This window comes from Mustela erminea, chromosome 1 (genome assembly GCF_009829155.1).
Source record: "Mustela erminea isolate mMusErm1 chromosome 1, mMusErm1.Pri, whole genome shotgun sequence".
Lineage (NCBI taxonomy): Eukaryota > Metazoa > Chordata > Mammalia > Carnivora > Mustelidae > Mustela > Mustela erminea.
The window spans coordinates 51188932-51210969 of NC_045614.1; the positions used below are offsets into that span (position 1 = coordinate 51188932).

At 44.3% G+C, this 22038-nt stretch overlaps 1 protein-coding gene across 5 annotated transcripts in view; it reads right to left on the reverse strand.

Annotated features, from left to right (window-relative positions):
- SRGAP3 (SLIT-ROBO Rho GTPase activating protein 3) overlaps positions 1-22038 on the reverse strand; it is a 253286-nt gene that overhangs the window by 41685 nt on the left and 189563 nt on the right. For 2 of the 5 annotated variants that reach the window (XM_032326246.1, XM_032326266.1), the window contains exons 10-12: positions 15154-15238; positions 8054-8081; positions 5539-5625 (exon numbers count right to left, since the gene is read on the reverse strand). In XM_032326246.1, coding sequence (XP_032182137.1) covers positions 5539-5625; positions 8054-8081; positions 15154-15238 — 200 coding nt within the window. Of the gene's footprint in view, positions 1-3030; positions 3134-5538; positions 5626-8053; positions 8082-15153; positions 15239-22038 lie in introns of all 5 variants that reach the window. The other 3 variants (XM_032326257.1, XM_032326273.1, XM_032326255.1) reach the window with 2 other exon arrangements.

The window sequence follows — 22038 nt, forward strand, 5'->3', positions numbered from 1 at the left end:
AAAGCGGAGGTGGCACGCCTTTTGGCCGGTGTCACCTGTCCAGTCCCCAGCATTGGCTAAACCTACCTGATTCCTAGAACTGAGCAAACAGCCTGTCAGGTGGGACTCTATGAGCAATGTCCTAAAAGCTTATGACCACAGTGATGACCAGCATTTCCATAGTGCTTACTCTGGGCCAGGAGTGCTCTGGAAACACGCACAGATTAGCTCATTTAATCTTGTCACACAGTTATGAGGTAGGTAATCAATAGAAAGAAGGTGGGGAATCTCCCTCCCAAAATTGATAATAAAATTTAAATGGGCCTCAAAATTTATAAGAAAAATTGGGTTTCCTTCTGTCTGAGGGGGGGGGAAATGAAGGATTTTGTAAAGGGCCAATTCCAATGATCCCAGAAATCTATCGATGTATCAGTCATTCTTAACTTGGGGATGCTGCTTTGTCCCACGATACCCTCATCATCACAGAGTTCCAGCAATGTCCTTTTACTGAAAAACCTCTCACAGGTTTGGCACTTCAAAGCCAGTCATTCTTCGTTGGTGCAGTTTTCTCCCAGAGAGCACATGAATCATAAGAGAAAATTAAATTCCATCCACAAAGGTTGAAGGGCTGAATATATTAAAACTGCCTTTTCATTCTCTGGAAAGCTAATCGTCCTTGAGGGTGAGCCCCTGCTGCCTGCGAGTCTGTCTCTGCACTGCCCCCCGCCCCCAGAGCCGGCACATGGAAGCGTTTGCTACCTGCCTGACCGTATGTGGTAAATGTATAGTGTGACTATGAAGAAATGCAATCGTGTTGAACAAATATACTTTTTTTTCAGTCACATGAGTGTGTTTATTCTTTGAACTAGTCCCTCGAGGACTTATTCCACCACATGACCCACACTAAGTGGCTTTTCAGAGCCAGTCACCCAGCCCTACTCTAGCCCATGCCTCTTGCCATTCTGTGCCTTCAGCGGCATTGCAAAGCAGAATTGAATAGCACCTTTCCTTCCAATGGCCAGACTGTCCACTCTAATATGAAATTTTGGCACCACCGACCAAGGCCATGCTACAGGCTCCAAAGAAAACTGAACAATGGCACCAAAGATGATGTAGTTAGAGTAAGAATGTGGCTTCCCAAGGTGACTACCTCCTCCAAGAGGCAAACATGTGGCTGAAGTTCTGATGTGTTTATCACGAGGGATGGAGTCAGATGGTCTGACAGTCACACATTTTATGTAGCAGCTCTCTATTAAAAGACTATTACATTAAACAGAAGACCTAATTCTCGTGTCCTGTTGGATAAGAGTCAGTTCCTTCCAAGTGCCCGGACTGGTCATCCGTTTTCAAAGAGCTGAGCAAACTCGGGTAGGCATGCCTGTCTCAGAGCTTTCATTCATTGTGGTCCTTCTTTCAGGGATTCTCACCCTGCTCCTCTCCACTTTGTCCCTACCCACCCGCTGGAAGCCTCGTGCACTCTAGGGGTCATGGCTCTTCATGCTCTGAGCTCTCGCAGCACTGGATTCCATGGGTCATTTACAGATGGCTCTTCCTGAATCGCCTAATCCTTCAGCTTTCCATGCTGAAAACTTCCTGGGCGACACCATACACTCCCTGAGGGCACAGAGAATAGCTTATGTGTCCTTCAGTCCCATCCTGGCTATGGAGAGCAGCTTTTCCAAGGGCAAGGGTGAATGAGATGAAGTCTTGGTGGAGACAGGAGGGAAGATAAAGAAAGGTCTCTTGACCCATTTTCCCATGACTTATTAGATGGCAAACTGCTCACTCGGGCTTCCCTCCAAACAGTACCTCTTTCCTGATGGACCCAGCAGCAACCTTCCTTTGGGGATCTTCCATGTCTCTTTCCTCTGAGGTAGCCTGAAGCAGCCCGTGCTGTTCCCTGCCCCTAGACAGTCCCCATTGGTGCCCTACTGTTCCTCCGTCCCCTTTCCCTACTGTCCCTTCCCTAGAACTCAGCCCACAGGCAAAGACAGCTGTGGGACCCAGGCTGCTGGCTCTGCCTACCCAGTTCCATGTCTGCCTGCTGCACACACCCCCTTCCTCCCCCCGCTGAACTCCATCCTGGGAGTCCTGCGAACAGTATGTCAAGACATAGGATGGAGTTCCTGAGCAGGGGCAGCCTCCATGGCTCCACAATTATCAGCAAAGTCCGAGAACATTAACATTTCTCCTGACTGACACCAGTCTTCTTTTCTGCAGAAAGTCTCTTCACTGGATAATGGAGGGTTCTCAAATAACTGGCAGGGGTCCTTTCCCCTGCTCCCCTAGCTCATGTTCCTCAAGCATCTCCCCCACCTGCTGCCCTTTTCAACTCTCTGGCCAGCTTCGGTTGCCTTGAGTCACTTGTTCTCTCTGGGATGCCTTGATCCTGTGCCCCTTGCCTCTACGAGGCAAGAAAAAGACAAACTCACTGGGCTCAGACATTTTCATTTTTAATTTAGGATGTACGGGATGCATGTGGAATTCTAAAGGGATTACCTCAAGAAGCAAAACACGGTGGGAGAGTTTTCTCTCAAAAATTTTATGTGTTTCCTTTCTCTGTATATTCTCAACCAAAAAAAAAAAAAAATACCTGTATAAAAACACAGTTAACCACAGGGATTTTCTTTGTGTTTCTTCCAACTAATCACCTCTTGGGAGGCGTGGATGCGAAGCAAGGTAAGGTGGTTTCTCGAACTGTCCCTGGGGCTTGCTAGGACCGCAGTTCCTGAAGCAGGAGAGCATGGCTGGCAGGGGCTACAGTGGTGCTGGCATTTCAACCTTGCTTGGACTTCATGGGCTTCATCGGGATCTTAACCAGGGAAAGCACTTAGAATCAACTGGTCAGAGACAAAAGCAGCTCCGCTTGGAAGCCCTTATTAAAGATAAGAATAAGCTGCTTTAGGAACTAGCTTGCCCCAGGGCCAGGCCCAGGGCATGAGTGAAAGTTCTGGTTGGTCAGGGCAGGGCTGTGGGCCAAAGGGAGGAGGTGGAGAAAGGCTGCCATTACATTGGGCGCATTCGCGGACTCCGTAGCTCCCCAGCAAGTACCTTAATAAACGCTTCCATACAGCCGTTAAATAGTTTATGGCTACACACTGAGAGAGGCCTAGGTCTCCTCATTTTCTGTGGTTTAGGGGGAAGACAGGGGGGCCTAGGGAAAACGGAACAAAAGAAAACAAGAAAGCAACGATTGCAAACATAACAACTGGGAAAGATGCTCTTAAAACCCGTGACTGGAGGAGAACACAAAATGCAAATGGAAACCCTTGAACCCCAGCACATTGGTGTCCAATGCTCCATCTGAAGGCCTTTGGATGTTTAAGGGGATCTTAATTTACCCACAATGTTAGGCAGGAGCAACGCTCATATAACACAAATGTATTCTGGATCACAGGGGAGAAATAGTATGTAGCCAGGAAACCATTGTAACTCCAATCAGAGGCTGTCATCCCGCAAAGCTGACCAGATGGAGGAGGAACCAGGGGAGAAAGATGTAATCTGTAGCCTGAGAAAGCAAGAGACTTTCAATGATGATTGGAAGGGTTAATTTTCATTAATTTGGCTTAAATTCATCACCAAGTCTCAAGTCCCAATGTACCAGGGCACTGATCTTTCTAATGCCTCTTGGCATTTCAAATGCACTTGACTAATCTTTATTGCATTGATCTAAGAGCCAGGCAATTATTACTCTCATTTTAGAGATGGAGAAACTGATGCCTGGAGGGAGGCTACAGCTTTTTTGGGGGTCCCAGGGTAACCCAGGGTAATGATTATATCCTGTGCTTTAGTCAAGTACACTTTTGATTAAAGCACTTTCAAATCCATTATCACACTCAACGTTAGCTCCACCCTGTTCAGAAAGCTCCATTTTACAGAGGCAGAAACCGAGACCTCAAGAGGGAAACTGGCAGAGCCAGACCCAAACTAAGGCCAGTCACAGAGCCTTAGGGCACTTGTTCATTTCCAGCCAAGGACTCATTCCATCCCATTAACCCTTGCCAGCAGAGGACCTGTTGGGTCAGGTTGAAAGTGTCTTGCTTTACTTTTGGATCTCCATTCCCTGTGCTCCACTCTTGGCTCCAGGGAGGGGAAACCATACCACAGTTCACCAGAAACAGTGAAACAGCCACAAACACCAGACCAGTTTCCAGAGTTGCTCACCATGCATATACCTGTGTTGGCTTATTTGCTCATCTTTCGCCACCCAAGTTGGCCTGACTCAATGCCACCAGCCTTCCAGGGCTAAGGGCTTTCTGAGGTTAGGAGGAGGGCCCCTAACTGAGAGAGGCAGTTCATTTTCAAATGCCTTGGTTCACAATTTGGGGAGCAACAAGTGGGGACCCAGCTTGGCACAGGTAATGTCCACATATGACAAGCAAAGACCTGGTCCCCCAAGTCTTGGTCGATTTCTGTGAATGGGCAAGAAATCTTATGGATTGTGGAGCCAATCGAGGTAAAAGAGATTCATGCTGCCCCTCTGCTCAGTGGCCTTATCGTGCCTGTCCTCTTCAGCGGCCCAGCCATCTAGGGAAACCTCCTGAGCTTCTCCTACATGTTTAAGTACTGAGCAAATGCTGCTAGCTCCAGGACATGCATGGGCAAAGACACAGCTGAATCCAAGTATCATGCCACCCAAACATTGGAACCAAAATAACAGCACAGACCAAAATTTTAAAAAGAAACAACAGGCAAGACTATTTTGAGCCCATTTTGGATCTATGTCAATTTGGTTAGCTAAGTCCATGTCATTTCTTTTTCATCAGTTACCGATTTTTTGAGGATGTGGGTACGTGGGGTGGTACTTCTTACAGTGGATCTGCTTTTGAGTTTCCAAATGCCAAAAGAGAGAGTTAAAAAACTGTGACTCGAGGCCACAGGCTTCAATCTTGGGATTAGGAATAACTCGAAGATAGCAACTGCGCCACCTTGTTTCCCTAGTGTTCGGGGTTTCTATTTGTGAACATTCTCAGATGGTTTCCTCATCTCACACTGTAGGACACCCTCACAACAACCCTGTGAGGTAGGCAAGACTGATTAAATCCACTTGAAACTTGAAAATTAGCCCGTGAGAGATGAAGAAACTTTCCAAGCGTCTCACAAATAACATGTGATTGAAGCTAAGAATTGAATTCAGCTCTTCCTCTTCAAGATTCTGGTGTGAGTGTGAAATTGGGAAGTTCATTTTTATCTAGCAGTTGCTTTAAATTATCTATTAAACTCCCATGGCCAGCAAAAGTAGAGATTCTTAACGCAGGGGCTGGACACCCAGCCGGAGGGTTTTCTTAAAGTAAGTCTTATGGAGTTTTTTTTCTCCATAAGACTTTAAGACTTTCTCCATAAGACTTTCTCCAACAGGTTCCATCTGTTTATAAAATGGAATGAAGGGGGGAAAGGATACTTTTCCCATTTCTCCCACCCAATCCAGAAAGCAAAGAACTGCTCAAATCACACTGGGATTTCTTTCTTTGTGTGATGTTCTGGGTACTGACCAGAAATCTCTGACAAGGAAACGTAGCTATCCCAACTTCGCATGACATCCAATTGATTTTGACTTACTGAAGTGCTGGGTGGGGCACAAAGTGGGGAGCAGGGGGGCAGCTCAGCCAAGGAAAGTGGGGCAGCCTAAGCCTTCCATCTCTTCTGCTGCTCAGTTGCAGAGCAAAAAGGAAAGAAAGAGAAAGGCAGGGAAAACAGGAATAGAGAAAGCCACGGAGAGGAAGAGAGAGAAACCAGAGACCAATGTCCCCTTTCTGCCTTTCAAACAAGATGAAAATTTACATACATTGGCAACATAAGAATTGGCCTCAAAATTATGCTGTGACCAAAAGAATGGTGACTAAAATGTTCACCATGTGGGTGTCGATATCCAAAATGGTGGCGATATTATAGTTCAGAGGCAGCCAGGCCCTTGGAAGCCGTGCATGGGTATGCATAAGGTTCCATCTGTTTAGACAAGAATCTCATGTGTTTTCATCGCTAATCCCAACCACAGGGATGAGCCAACCTAGGTTAAGGAAGCCAGTCTATAGCTAAAAAAATTACAATCAAACCTTATGTTTGCATTTGCTGCCCCATCTATCATGCACTTTTCAAGTGCATTATTGCATCCAGACCACCACGTTACAGGATTACAAACTAGCATTATTCTAAGATCAGGTTCTGAAAAGTGAGAAAAAAATGTACCGTGTTGCAGCCCATGTGCAAAAATTGATCTACGCAAGGCCAGCAGCGACTTGGCTGAGGAGACCTGCTCAAAGGATCATCCAAAATGACACTAACCTTGGGCAGGAAACCATGGAAGATACGGAGAGCCATAGCATAGAAACATCTCACTCAGGGCCTTTAGGATTAAATTAAAAACCACTTCAAGTTGGCAGCGCATTACACACAAATTTTAAATGAGTTTTGGAAGAAAGGGGAAGCTTTTAGTTTGCTAACAAAGTTGCCTCTGACCTTGGCCAAAGGCCAGAGTACAGATGGCTGGGTTTGCAGTTTAGTGCAGTATGTCTAAGTGGGAGGTCTGCAGTCACAGCTTGCATTTCCCAGGCCCTAGGTCAAAGAGGGTGTGGAAGACTACATCTCAGATGGCTTTATTTAAAAGTTAAAAAACAAAACAAAAAAAACCCCTCAACTTTTCTGAGTTAGACCCTGGGACCTGGCCAAGGGTTCGATTACAGATCTCTCCTGCAATCTGCTGGAACCATCTTCCTCTGCATGAGTTCTAGGAATTAGGAAGAAGTGAGGGATGGCTCAATTTGTCCCCCATCTGTTTTCCTATTTGCAGACTTTGGTGTAAAATGTGGCTTCTGTTGTTTGGGGACTATGACAACATCTTCTTGCCAGAGAATCTAAATAAATAAATGAGTTTGTTTCTGGAAAGTATTTAGAAAGGGACCCTACACATCTGCTGACCCTTTGCTGGAAGGTCCTCGCCTGGCATTATGAATCACTCTGATATTCCCAGACTTCTGGGGCCCAGAGGAACAGCTGCACAGCTAAACTTCTGGGAAGCCCTCTCTCTCCTCATCCTGATCCCAGCAAAGTGAAAACCTCAGAGCTTTCCAAGCCTCTTCCCAGCCAACTCTCTTCCAGATGGACAGGAGGGAGTTGAGGGTTTATCTTCCCTTTCGCCAAGTAAAACAGCTTTCCAGGATTTTGGGCCACTGGCTCGATTAGTGTTGGGCAGTGGGGTAACTATTTGCTGGGAATTTGAAAGGAAAGAGATGGGTTCTAAGGAACAACCTGGTCAGCAAAAGTGTTGCTTAGAGATCGCAACACTCTGAAAGTAGATGAAAGGTCCACTCGCTGAAGGTCAACCCTTCAGCTACCACCTGATGAGTGGAAAGTGTTCACTGGCTCTGGTCTGCTCAGGGAAAAGCGCAAAAGGTAATGTTGAGCAAGCTGGAGAGAAAGCAGAAGTTGCCCATTTGTTACTGTCTCAGCAAGGGACTCCCCCATCAGTCCATCCAAGTGCCCAGGAGGTGTGAAGCCAGGGTGTGGGCGGTAGGGGCATCTGTACGCGCTTGCGTGGCTATGCGCATGCATACGCCCAGACGTGTGCCATACGAGCCAAACCCAAAGACCTGGCAAATGGGGACCCCAGGCTGGGCCTTCTGCCTGGGGAAGGCAGTTTGCTCAGCAGCCAAAGAACAGATGGGGAGACAGGTCAACAGTTATCCCACAGCTTCTGGCCTCTCTACTGGTTGTCCTCAGCCACTATGCAATATATATTACTGTCCCACCAGATGGATAGCGCCAACAGAACACACCCCACTTTTCCACAGCAGCTTGGGGAAAGGCATCTTCCCCATTACAGGCCTGAAGGGGGCATGGCTTCACCAGCATGATGCTAGGACAAGCAGAACAGCCAGCCTCTCTCAGCACAGCCACACCATCCCCTCAAGACACTGGTGAAGAGCTATCCTGCTCTAAAAACAGCCCAGCTTCTCCAAGCTCTCAGCAGTATCTGCTTTCCCACCTTCCCGCCTTCCCACGTCTCCTGCACTTCCCAGCCCCTCCCGATCCCCATCTCAGGCAGCAGGTGCCAAAAAACAAGATCCCCCAGTCTTACCTGGTTGTGCCACATTCTGCTCTCTCTCCTGGAAAGAAAAGTATACACTGATGTTTAATTGTTTTTGTTTTTTTTAACCCGCAAACATTCATCTCTTTCTAAAAAGAACTTAATTATTTGTGAAATGGGAAACAAAATTTTGCCTAAGTAATGGTCTGCTGGAAAGAACTGAGTCTTATTAAATCCCCAGGGCCTCCTAGCTGTAAGGTTATGTTCACATAAATTTCATTGTGTATTGCTCACGTGGTTTGTTTTTTTTTTTTCCAGTGATTTTCAGACTGCAGCCTGCTGACCACTTGCATCAGAATCTTCTGGAGGGCCTTATTAAAACTGCAGATTTGGGGACTTTCCCATGGGCCTTCTGGATCAGAATCTCTGGGCTCAGACAGGAATCTGCATTTTAACAAGCACCTCAGGTGATCCCTTCTGTGCATGCTAAAACGTAAGAACTCAGGCCCTTTTTATCAACAAAGGTTGGTTGATGAGGTGGCTGGATGGCTCAGTTGGTTAAGCATCTACCTTTGGCTCAGGTCATGACCCCAGGGTCCTGGGATTGAGTCTCTCAGCAGGCTCCCTGCTCAGCAGGAAGTCTGCTTCTCCCTTTTCTGCTACCCCTCTGCTTGTTCTCTCTCTCACATGAATAAATAAAATCTTAAAAAAAAAAAAAAAAAGTTGTCATATATTTGGCCCACCTGTCATATATTTGGCCCTAAAGAGCAACAGATATAAGATACCTCTTGTTGTTCCTTAACCCAGCCACACCCTTACCCTGTCCCCTCCTGCCTTCACTCTCAACTGAAGACCTTCTTGCTTCCTTCACTAGAGAAGAAAATCAGTAAGACAGGTCTTGATATGCTTCCGTAAGACTCACCCCACCCACCTGTGCCTGCCCATTCACTCTCTACCTCCTCTCCTCTCCAGTATCCTGGAGAAGCATCCTGATTCTGTCAAGCCCAGACCTCATATTCAGGGTCCCAGCCCCCTCTGCCCATCTCAGATGCTTTTCCTGCAAGTGCCCCCCACCACCCCAAACATGACCAATGTCCTTTCTTCTCGATCATTTCCATCTGCATATAAACATGTTCTGGATATGTATAATCTAGCTTCGAAACCTCCCCTGGGCCCCCTTTCTGCCTCTAACTCCATTCCCATTTCTTTCCTTTACAGAAAAGCTTGTGGAAGGACCTGTCTAGGAAGGACTCTTGCTTCCCACGCTCAACCCCACAGAGGTTTGGCTTCTGACCTCACCATCCATAGGGACTGCCGGCTCCGTGTGGACGAATCCACCATCTTCGCTGCTTTTATCTGACTTCTCAGCATCAACAACTCAGTGAATCACTCCCTTCTTCTTACAACGCTTTCTCCTTGATTTTCATGACTCCACACTTGCCAAGGGTCCCTCTGGCCCTACAGGCTGTTTCTCAGTTTCTCTTGCTGTCGCCTCATCTGCCCAGCCTCTGACCTCTAAATGATGGGATGCTCCCAGAAGATGTACCCAGATCTCTTTCTATACACCCTCTCTGCCTAACCATGACAGAAGTGCTTACCAAAGACTCCCTAAACTTATCTCCAGATCTTCCATTTCCTTGGAATTCCAGACTCCTTGCCACTGCCTTTCTTTTCTATTTTTTTTTTAAGATTTTATTTATTTATTTGACAGACAGAGATCACAAGTAGGCAGAGAGGCAGGCAGAGAGAGAGGGGGAAGCAGGCTCCCCACCAAGCAGAAAGCCCAATGCGGGCTTGATCCCAGGACCCTGAGATCATGACCTGAGCCAAAGGCAGAGGCTTAACCCACTGAGCCACCCAGGAGCCCCTTTCTTTTCTATTTTTAACAGCTTTGTTAAAGCATAATTTACAAAGCATAAAATTCACCCACTTGAAATGTATGATTCAATTATTTAGTAAACCGTCACAACCATTCAATTTTAGAATATTTCCTTCACACGAAGAAGAGCCCTTGTGCCAACTCACAGTGACTCCCCCTTCCCATCTCCAGCCTAGGGCAACTGTTCATCTATTCTCTGTGTCTATGGATTTGCTTATTCTAGACACTTTATAAAAATGGAATCATGTAATACACAGTCTTTTGCATTTGGCTTATTTCATTTAGCGTATGCTTTTGAGGTTCACCCACACAGCACGACTCAGTACTTCATTCCAGTTATGATGCAGCAGAGAACATCCAGGCCAGGGCTGCCCAATATAAATGTAATGGAAGCCACAATTTCTAGCAGCCATGTTATAAAAAGTGAAGAGAAATAGCTGAGATTAATTTTAATAACATATTGTGTTTAACTTAATACATGAAAAATACATGAAAAATATCATTTGATATCTAGCAACATAAAAATTCGTAAAATAGTGTGTGTGTGTATATATATATATATATATATATATATATATATATATATATATAGTGTGCGTGTGTTAACTCAGAAATCAAAAATTTTCTACCTTTTACCTTCTGAGACCTGTTGGGATCTTTAAAAGTATATTTTATAGTTAGTGGCTCAGTCATTTACAGAAGGTCAGACTGGACCTGGCAGACACTGGTTCCATAATGTGCTACTAAATCTTGGCCCGAAACAGTTATGTCCCATCCCTTTTATGGATAACACACTATTTCTTCTTGAGGCACTACAGTGAATTGAAAAGCCACCCGTATCTAGGGTATAAACCCTAGAGCTTACAGACTACCCGGAGCAGTAAAAAGGTCAGAGAGCTAAGACTCAGACATGATGATAAACTAAGAATCCTCTGGCCAATAAAACAGCACAGTCACAGCCAAGGGCATATAGGGGTGTGTTCTTGTTCCCAAGATGTGCCAGTGACATTTACAACAAGGAATGCCCATTTGCAAGACACGTAGAAGCCTTTGACTTGTGTGTCTGGGATCGATCATGTTAACAAAATTTGCTTCCAAGTGAGTGCTTGTTTCCTCTAACTTGTGGCTTCTTTGAGCTATCCTGTCAAAAGAGTGCTTGAAAGGAATGGATTACACCAGACACTTCATGAAAAAAACAAACACACACACAAAAAAAACACCAAAAAAAAAAAAAAAAAACCAACTTGCATCTTCTCAATCAAAATATTCTGCTTGGCCCCATATTTCTCACCTGTTTCCAAAATTTTCAGTGTCCCTCCCAATACAAAATAGCCCTCTGAGGACGTAAAAAGGCCACTGATGCTGGTATAACCCCACCCCAACCCACTCTTGGATGAGTTTTCTACTGGATGGAAGAGTCTGTATATCCAGGTCGTGGTGAATCATCCACTGACCCTCAGAAGAATGAAAAAGCTGAGATTCCGAGTTGCTTTGGCCTGCGCAATTTTTTCATGCTTATTGTCCAGTGGGCAAGAACTTGGCCCATCTAAGTCAGTGTGCATTTTCCCCTTTCACCCAGTGCCCTAAGAATCCACATCTACCTGTATCAGGCAGTGGGGATACAAATGTGACTCAAGATTTGGTCTCAGCTGCAGTTCTTTTCAGTAATTTGGTAATTTATTAACTTTAGAAAAAACAGTATACCAGTGTTCATTACTTGTGACAAATACACCATATTCACTGATGTCAGTAACAGGAAATACTGGATGTGGAGTCTATGGGAACTAATGGTACCATCTTGCAACCTTTCCATAAATCTAACACTATTGTGAAACAAAATCTATATTATTTCATTTATTTATTTTTAAAGAGTTTATTTATTTGTTTTATTTATTTATTTACGAAAGAGTGAGAGATAGAGAGAGTGTGTGGGGGGAGGAGCAGAGGGCCAGGGAGAGACAGAATCCCAAGCAGACTCCACACCAAGTGGGATCCTGATGTGGGGCTTGATCTCACGACCCCGAGATCATGTCCTAAACTGAAACCAAGAGTCAGATGCTCAACCAAATGAGCCACGTAAGCACCCCTAAAATAAAGTCTATTTTTTAAAAAAACCCAAAACCTCTCCGGAACTGACCAGTCTAACAAGGTCCATGACAGTTTTCAAAAGAAGCACAATGGGCTTTTCCACAGCTGGGTTACTAGAGAACAGGACTCTGGAGATTCTTCTTGATCGCTCTTTCTTAGCAGCCCTTATATTCAGAAGCTGTATTTTCCTGCAGTTTTTCATAGCTATTCAGTTTAAAACTCAGATGGAGGACTGGTAAATCACATCTCAGAGCAAGGTGTAGGTGAAGACTAAAGAAACTTGGAAGACCAAGTTGGTCAGGAGTTATGCCAACCCAAGCTAATTTTTATTATTATTTCATTCAAGGCATTCAGGCAAGGGCAGGAAGAAAAGGTTTTATCAGATAGCACACAAGAGTAAGCTGGAGAGGAGCACTTTCTCATCTGGGATCTTATCTTTTTTTTTTTTTTTAAGATTTTATTTCTTTATCCAACGGGGGATAGCACACACAGGGTGGAGAGGTAGAGGGAAAAGCAGGCTCCCCACTGAGGAGGGAGCCCAACATGGGGCTCCATCCCAAGACCCTGGGATCGTGACCTGAGCCTAAGGCTGACACTTAACCAACTAAGCCACCCCAGGCATCCTGGGATCTTATTTTTAAAAAAAAGAACATCTGGTTTTCTAAATCCAGGGGACTTGATTTTCAAAGTACAAGTAGCTCATACGGACCTGCCTTTTGGTGCGTGGCTCTGAGAAACAGGCTCCGGGGGCCATAAAAGCAATCCTCCTCTTCAATGCTAGTTGTGGGAGCTGCCCTGAACCCATCTGAGCTCCTCTCTAGGACTTTCTGGCTCTTCCCTTTCCTTCCATTCTTGTTACTTTAGTGCACCCTTCACTGCCCTACTCCTCTGCAGCCCCACTCACCTGGCCCAATGTGGAAATGTCAAAGTGTCAAAATGGGCAAAATGGAGAGGGATGTCAGGGAAAATGAAGAAAAAGCTCATTGCAACTCACTCCTCCCCACTCTTACCCCCAGTCCATGAGTTTTGACAAACATATATACCCATGTCCAACCAGCACCCAAATCAGGATACAGACTTCCATCACTCCCCGAAGTTCCCCAGAAGCTAGAAGTCACAAAACTCATCTTTGCTGATAAAAGTCAGGTGAGTGGTTGCTTGGGGTAGAGGAGGGAAAATTAACTGCAGAGGAATACAGAGGAGCTTTTGGGGTGACGGAAATGTTCTATATCCTGATCTGGGTGTATGTATATATTTGTCAAAACTGACTTCTATGCAAAATGAGTAGATTTTATTATATGTAATTTACATGTCAATAAAATTGATGGAAAAAAATTCTATTGATACTTGTTTCAAAATCCTGGTTATTCCCCCAAACTGTAGTTGTTCATCTTTCTTGAAGCCTTTCTGGCTCTTCTGGGCTCATGGTGATCCTTTCCTCTCCTGGCTCAAACCCTTAGAGTCTGTACTGTTCACATGGCAATTCAACCAGTGTTTCTGTATGACTTAATATTACCGCTTTTGATTTTTTTATGAATTCATGAATTGTCTCCTCACTAAATTAAAAGAGCCTTGGGGCTGGGAAATGATTTAATTTCTCACTGTTTCTTCGAAAGCATGGGGCTCACAAATGCCAAGCATCTGCAGATTCCAGCTATCCACCTGACTGGTACCAACTGGACAGCATCAGGGAAGACTTGGGTGGCTAGGTTACAGCCACCAGACTGTGCGCCCCTATGGAGATGAGAGTGATCCTGTGGGAGGCAAGGACAACATTGTGGGTGGCAAACCCCTAGTGCCCAGTGAACGTTAGCCCCATGCCCCATTCTGATTCTCATCTGCCACACTCCTCCTTCCCTGAAAAACTTTGGTGACCTCTATGCCTGCTTTAAGCTGTCATCTTGCGACCTACTGGCATCATCACCTTGGAAGTTCCCGTCATCTCTCTCATGTTGGTCTCCTATTTCCTGGACCCCATGCTTTTTTTTTTCTTTAGGTAGAGTATATCATTCAGCCAATTGTCCTTGCCAAAAGAATACAAGAATAGATCTGGATGCGGGGCTCCAAGCAGCACCTAGCAACTTCAGAAACCCCAGATCAGTGTCTCCTTCTCAGAGCTTAGCCTCACACCAGTTTCCAGGGCTTCCAGGATTTGCTGCAAACCATCTCTGACCTTAGGGCCTAGTTCATGTCCTCATGACCTTTCGATTCAACATTCATTTAGTGACTATTAACTGAGTGTCTACTGTGAGCCAGGTACTATTCTTGGCACTAGAAACAAAGGGGAGGACAAAATAAACAAGGAAGTCCCTACTCTGATTGAAGATACGATACTGTTGTGGTGGAGGTGTGACCAAAGATAATGAGCAAATGAATAAATAATAAATAGGATGGTGATGAGTAAGATGAAGAAAAGCAAATGGAGTGTGCTGGGACAGAGGTGGTGCTTTCTTGAGGTTGGGTCAAAGAGAGTCTCACTAAGGAAGTGACATCTGCAGGATAAGGAACCAGTCATTCTGAGATCTGGGGTAAGGGCATTCCAGGTAGAGAGAACAGCAGATGCAAAGGCCCTCAGGGAGAATAAGCTTGATGAGTTTTGAAGGGCAGAAAGGAGCTTAGTGGGGTTGGAGCATGTAAGGGAGTAGAGAACAATAAGTGAGCTCAGGGCAACAGGCAGAGGTCAAATGATGTGAGGTCTCATGTACCATGAGAGCACTGGGATTTTACTCCAACTGGCACTGAAAGCCTTTGGGTAGTCTTAAACCTACTCCCCACATCCCTCAAGGACCAAACATTGCCTTCCATATATGGATTCTTCTTTCTTAGACCTAGCCTCCTGGCCAGGCACTCCACTAGTATCCCTGGAAAACAGCATCTGCTAACAAGCATAAATGCAGACCTCTGTGCTCCTGGATTCCCACTCCTTTCCTACTGGGGACCCCTTTCATCACTTTGCCTCGGACCTTTCCCCGGAACTTAAACTACTACTTCTGGTGTTCCCATGTTCTCTGCAGCCAGACTAGACCCCTTTTGACATCTGTACTAGCCTGCCCCAGCCTGCCTGCTGGCTCTGCTACGAGGCCTTACTCTACCAAGTGCCCCAGGTCTCAAGCTGCAACAGCTCAAGGAGCCACAACAACACAGGCACCCCTCCTCACAGGCCTCCACCACCCAACCAACTCACCTTCACCCAGGGTCTGCTTGAGTAAGTCATGCTTGGCCTGTAGCTTAGTGATGAGGTTACTGCCGTTCACATATTCTTTAAATTTCTGTAAGACACAAGGCATGTGGCCATTACAGACTGCAGGGCCAAGTCACATGGTATCCGCCCCTCAACCAACCTCTGAGCCGGGGAGGTCGAAAGGAGATGAGGTCACCCTCTAGGACGCCAGCATGGGGAAAAGAGGGGCCTCTGACCTGTTCCTCTGCTCTTCTCCATCAGACGCCAGCTCTGCAGAGCATGGCTGTCCAGCCTATGCATTTTAGACCAGTATGGGGAACACAAAGAAAGCTCAGGGGCAGTGTGAGCAGTGAAAGGAGCTTTTGTCAGGTGAGGACAGTGGGGGGTCCCTAGCAGACGGCTTCTTTAGTCTTCAGGCTCCACTGTGCTTCTGGGCCACGAGCAATAAAAATGGGAACCGTGTCTGGGGGCAGGCAGCTGAGGCGAGAGCGCTTCATCAGATCTGTCACAGAGGAGCCTCCTAACGAGCCTTTCTCTCATCTGGCCCCACTCTGAAGGAGGAGGGGCTCAGCAGTCCCCTAAAGACATTCCTGTTAAAATAACCTGGACTGCATTAGGGGACACAATTTTCTTCTTTTTAAAGAGGAGACAGGGGAGGCTGGCATAGGGAACTGATCTTCCCAGGGTCCCTGGGACCCCCAGGCCTCTCATTCAGGGGCCTTGTCAAGCACAACACACTTCAGAGCAGAACAGAGGGACAAGAGCCACAGAACAGAAACACATTCGCCTGCACCCTAATGCAGCTGGGCCTCAGCCATCCCTCCCTCTACACAAGTACCGGCGTTCATTGGCCCATCCTATATCACGCAAACCCAGGCCCGGAGCCCCCTCTGCTGGGGCATGTCTTTGCCGGACTATGAGGTGTTGTCAGTGGGGTCCACACCCAGTTGGTTTTTGGCTCTCAAGTGCCTACCACTGCGCCTGGCATAGAGCCAGTGCTGAGAAACGTCGTGGGGGTTGACACAGAAGGGAGGGTAGAGAGGCAATAAGCTAATAAAGAAAGTGAGATACACAATTGGCCTGCTACTGGTGAATGCCGTGGATAAGAAAAAGGCAGGAATGGGGGACTATGAGTTAGGGCAGACCTCATGGCAAAGCTGCCCTATGAACCCAGGACCGAAGGAGGTGAGGAAGGGGCCGTGTGGGTACACATGTGCACATGGGGGATGCAGTGTTCTCAGCAGATGGAACGGCAATTGCAAATGCCTGAAAATGAAGGCACAGGATGGTATGATTGCCTCAGGGCTTCCAGCTAGTTTCTCACAAAGAAATCCACTTTATTGCCCCAGCCAGGATGCTCAGAAAGGGGGTGTAGAGGAGCAAACAAGTGAACCACAGCAGTTTGGGACATCCTAACAGATAAAGGAGCATCTGCAAGATCTGCATCATCTCCCTGAAGACAGGTGTAGGGTAAAAGCCCAAGATGTGGGGGCTGACGTGTGCTCAGATAAGACTGGGGTCACCCCACCCTGGCCCCAACTTGGTAGGTATCTGGAACAGTGGGGCTGGCAGGAGATAGTGGCATCCTCTCTCCTCAGCCAGAGTCCTTCTTGGTTCGTAGGACCTCGTCTTCCGGTTATTAAGAACCACTCCCCCTTGAGCACTCAGCAGTTTTCAGGCTTGTACCTTTGCGTACCCCAGGCTCTCTGGATGTTTCCAGGACTGACACCCTCTGCTCTTATCCAATGTTTAACAATTCACCATAAGAAGCAGAGCTGAGTTCTGAGCACAAGTTTTCTCCATCATGCCCTGCTGCCCCTGGTAGTTGAAGCTGTAATCCCAAACACATAATTCATACCTTGGTGGGTTATTCACTGGTTAGTGGAAATTATACCCCAGGGTTCTGGGGCCTGTGAATTCTGCCAGCTTTTTCCAAGCTTCATCTGGGCTTCATATGTGATCCATGATTGAAAGAATGCCATCAAATTGTACTGATGTTTGCATTAAAAGGAATATTAGGTCCTCAAAAATGCCTAAAATAATGTCACAACATCAAGTCGTGAAGTGTACTTGCCAACCGGTTGATAGATTAAATATTAAAATTAAAATAAAACATCCATGACCCTTAATTATAAACATTGGTGAATTCTTTTAACTTCAAGCAGGTCAGACCCCCTTCTCTGCTTCTGCTACCCAGATTCTTTGTTTCTGCTGCCAAAGGGAATCAATATTCATACATGCCCCTTATTTAATCTTTGTAACCCATAAAATTCTCTTTGTACACACAGTAGGTCCTCAGGGGACGTGCTGAAGCCCAGAAACCAGCCTGGGCTGACTCACGAAGAGTCATTTTTCTTCTCAAAAACAACAAAGTCAAGGAGTGAAGCTTGAGGAAATACTATCCGTGTTTTCAGTAAGGGATTCGACGAGGCCTAGCACAAGATGGAACTGGGTGTCAGAACTGGGTGCATTTGTGACTAGTTAAATGACCACATCTAAAAGTGCTGATTAGCGGATCAGCATCAGTCATGGCTGATTTTGTTTTGTTTTGTTTTTGTTTTTAAGATTTTATTTATTTACTTGACAAAGATCACAAGTAGGCAGAGAGGCAGAGAGAGAGAGAGAGAGAGAGAGAAGCAGGCTCGCCGCTAAACAGAAAGCCCGATGTGGGGTTCGATCCCAGAACCCTGAGATCATGACCCGAGCCTAAGGCAGAGGCTTAACCCACTGAGCCACCCAGGCGCCCCAGCCGTGGCATGTTTTAAATAACTCCATCTTTGGCATTGGCCCCAGCATACCTACTAGTTGTTGTTTTTTTTTAAATATTTATTTATTTATTTGATAGACAGAGATCACAAGTAGGCAGAGAGGTAGGCAGAGAGAGAGGAGGAAGCAGGCTCCCTGCTGAGCAGAGAGCCCGATGTGGGGGTCGATCCCAGGACCCTGGAATCATGACCAGAGCGAAGGCAGAGGCTTTAACCCACTGAGCCACCCAGGTACCCCCCTACTAGTTTTTTTTATTTGACAAACTTTAGGGTGCAAAAGCCACATCTATGCACTCTGCAGACAACATAAGGTCTTAAGACACAGCACATATGTTGAACTGGAACAAGATCTTGATAGACTGGAGCCATAAACTAAATCCATCAAGAGGGTATCTAATTGGTAACAAACAGAAGACCTACCCAAGACAACACCTTTAGGAGGAAAGTAGCCTGGTTTATTGGCGATATGTAGGGAATAAAGGTTTAGCTGATATTTAACTTTAAAAAATATATTTTTAAAATACATTTATATGTATTTAAAATCATATATATAATATATATAATATTACTTATAAGAGAATATTATGAAAAATTATGTGCCAACAAACTGAACAAGCTAGATGAAATGGGTAAATTCCTAGAAGTGTACAACCTCCCAAAACTGAATCAGAAAGAGAAAATTTGAACAGACTGATCACCAGCAATGAAACTGAATCAATCAAAAAAACTCCCAACTAACAGAAGTCCAGGAGCAGATGGCTTTACAGGTGAATACTACTAAATATTTAAAGAAGAGTTAATACCTATTCTTCTAAAACTATCCCAAAAAGTAGAAGAGGAAGGAAAGGTTTAAGATTCATTCTATGAGGCCACCATTACCCTCATACCAAATTCAGATAAAGACACTACAAAAAGGAGAACTACAAGCCAATATCAATGATGAACAGAGATGTGAAATCCAAACATTCACTGAAAAAAAAATATCACCACAATCAAGTAGGATTTATTTCTAAGCTGCAAGGGTGGTTCAATAGTCACAAATCTAACCATGAAAGGCACCAAATAATTTGCCAAAGTAATCTTGAAAAAGAAGAACAAAACTGAAGATATCATAACCCCAGATTTCAAGATATACATCACATCAACAGGAGCAAGGATAAAAACATAGATGCAGAAAAAGCAATTGACAAAAGTATAATATCCAATCATGATCAAAACCCACATCAAAGCAGGTTTAAAGGGAATATACCTCAACATACTGAAGGCCATATATGAAAAACCCATAGTTAATATTATACTCAAAGTAAAAAACAGCTTTTCCCATAAGTTTAGGAATAAGATCAGGATGTCCACTCTCACCACTTTCATTCAATACAGTACTGGAAGTCCTAGCCTCAGCAATTAGACAACAAAAAGAAAGAAAAGGCATCCAACTGGTAAGGAAGAAATAAAACTTTCACTATCTATAGATGACATAATATTGTATTTAGAAAACCCTAAAGCCTCCACCAAAAAACTACTAGAACTGATAAATGCAATCAGTTAGGTCACAGGATACAAAAATCAATATACAGAAATCTGTTGCATTGCTATACACTAATAATGAAGTAGCAGAAAAAAAAAATTAAGAACACAGTCCCATTTATAATTGCACCAAAAACAAAATACTTAGGAATAAATTTAACCAAGGAAGTGAAAGACCTATGCTCTGAAAACTATAAAACACTGATGAAAGAACTGAAGACAATACAAACAAAAGGAAAGATATTCTATGCTCATAGATTGGAAGAATTAATATTGTTAAAATGTCCACACTATTCAAAGCAACCTACAGATTTAACAAAGTACCAACAATATTTTTCACATGACTAAAACAAATAATCTTAAGATCTGTTTGGAACCAGGAAAGGCACCAAATAATTTGCCAAAGTAATCTTGAAAAAGAAACAAAACTGAAGATATCATAACCCCAGATTTCAAGATATACCACAAAGACATAGTAATCAAAACTGTATCGTACTGGTACCAAAACAGACATATAGAGGAATGGAACAGAATAGAGATTCCAGAAATAAACCCACAATATATGGTCAATTAATCTACAATAAAGGAGACAAAATGTAGTGCGAAAAAGACAGTCTCTTCAACAAAATGGTGCTGGGAAAACTGGACAGCCACATGCAAAAGAATGAAAGTGGATCACTTTCTCACACCACGTACAAAAATAAACTCAAAATGGATTAAGGACCTAAATGTAAGACTTGAAACTATATAAATCCTAGAAGAGAGCACAGGCAGTAATATCTCTAACATCAGCTATAGCAACATTTTTCTTGGTGTGTCTCCTAAGACAAGGAAAACAAAAGCAACAATAAACTATTGGGATTACATCAAAATGAAAAGCTTCTGCACAGCAAAGGAAACAATTAACCAAAAGTAAAAGCAACGTAGTGAATGGGAGAGGGTATTTGCAAATGACATATCTGATAAAAGGTCAGTATCCAAAATATATAAAGAGCTACAACTCAACGTCAACAAATAGTCCAATTAAAAAATGAACAGAAGACGTGAGCAGACATTTCTCCAAAGAAGGCATCCAGATGGCCGACAGACACATGAAAAGATGCTCACTATTACTCATCTAAAGGGAATTGCAAATCAAAACTACAATGAGGTATCACCTCACACCTGTCAAAATGGCTAAAATAAAAAACAAAAGAAACAAGTGTTGGCAAGGATGTGAAACAAAACTCTTGTGCACTGATGGTGGGAACGCAAACTGGTGCAGCTATTGTGGAATTTTGTGGAGGTTCCTCAAAAAATTAAAACTAGAACAACCATGTGATCCAGTAGTTCCGCTACTGAGTATTACACAAAAAATACAAAAACACTAATTTGAAAAGAGATATGCGCTCCTACGTTTATCGCAGCATTATTTACAATAGCCAAATTATGGAAGCAGCCCAAGTGTCCACTGATGATGAATGGATAAAGAAGATATGGCATACACACACACACACACACACACACGCACACACACACACATGCACACATATACATGTGTACACACATGCACATGTGTGCAACAGAATATTACTCAGCCATAAAAAAAGAACGAAATCTTGCCATTTGCAATAACATGGACGGCTCGAAAGAGCATAATGGTAAGTAAAATAAATCAGCCAGAGAAAGACAAATGCCACGACTGTACTCATATGTAGAATTTAAGAAACAAAACAAATGAATAAAGGGCAAAAAAAGAGACAAGCAAAAAACCAGACCCTTAACTACAGAGAACAAACAGATGGTCACTAGAGGGGAGGTGGCCGGAGGGACAGGTGAAACAGATAAAGGAGATGAAGAGCACACTTCAACTGATAGGCTCTGCGTAATGTACAGAATTGTTGAAGCACTATATTGCACACCTGAAACTAATACAACACTGTATGTTAACTATACTGGAAATAGAAATTTTAAAATAAAAATAAAAACAAAACAAAAAGAATGATGATCTGAGGCCATAGGAAAAGAAGGAGGTGGAGGTTTAACTCTATTCTGTGCTGGTCAGACCACTGCTGACTTTAGAACAGGCATCGACAAAAAGAACGTGTTCAGGAAACAGTCCAGGGCACTGAGGCCACTCAAAATGAAAGCTAATGAGGCAAGATTTACAAAACCAGGTATGGTTAGCCTGGAGACATGAAAACCCAGCTCCCTACAAGCAAGCCGGAAACTGTCTTATGGAATTAGTCTCTCCAGGTTGCCCTAGAGAACAGGATCAAGATCAATGGCCAGAAATCCTAGTGAAGCAGATTTTTGAAGATAACAGAGATAAGGGAAGATATTATATTATCTACAGCCAGCCATAGGCCAAAACAAAAGGGCTATTTGGGGAAGAAGGGAACTTTTCATCTTGGGGCTATTCAAGCAGAGATGGGATGACTTCTTGGGAGGGGTATGATCGAATGAGATCAAGCATCAGACAGAACATTTCAGGTCCCTTACAATCCCCAAATTCTATGATCACTAAACACATGTTGAACTAAAGCCCCAATGCCCCTTATTCTTGTTCTTCCTTGTTCCAACCGAATGGCATGTAAGTGATCTGGGATTTTACACAAGG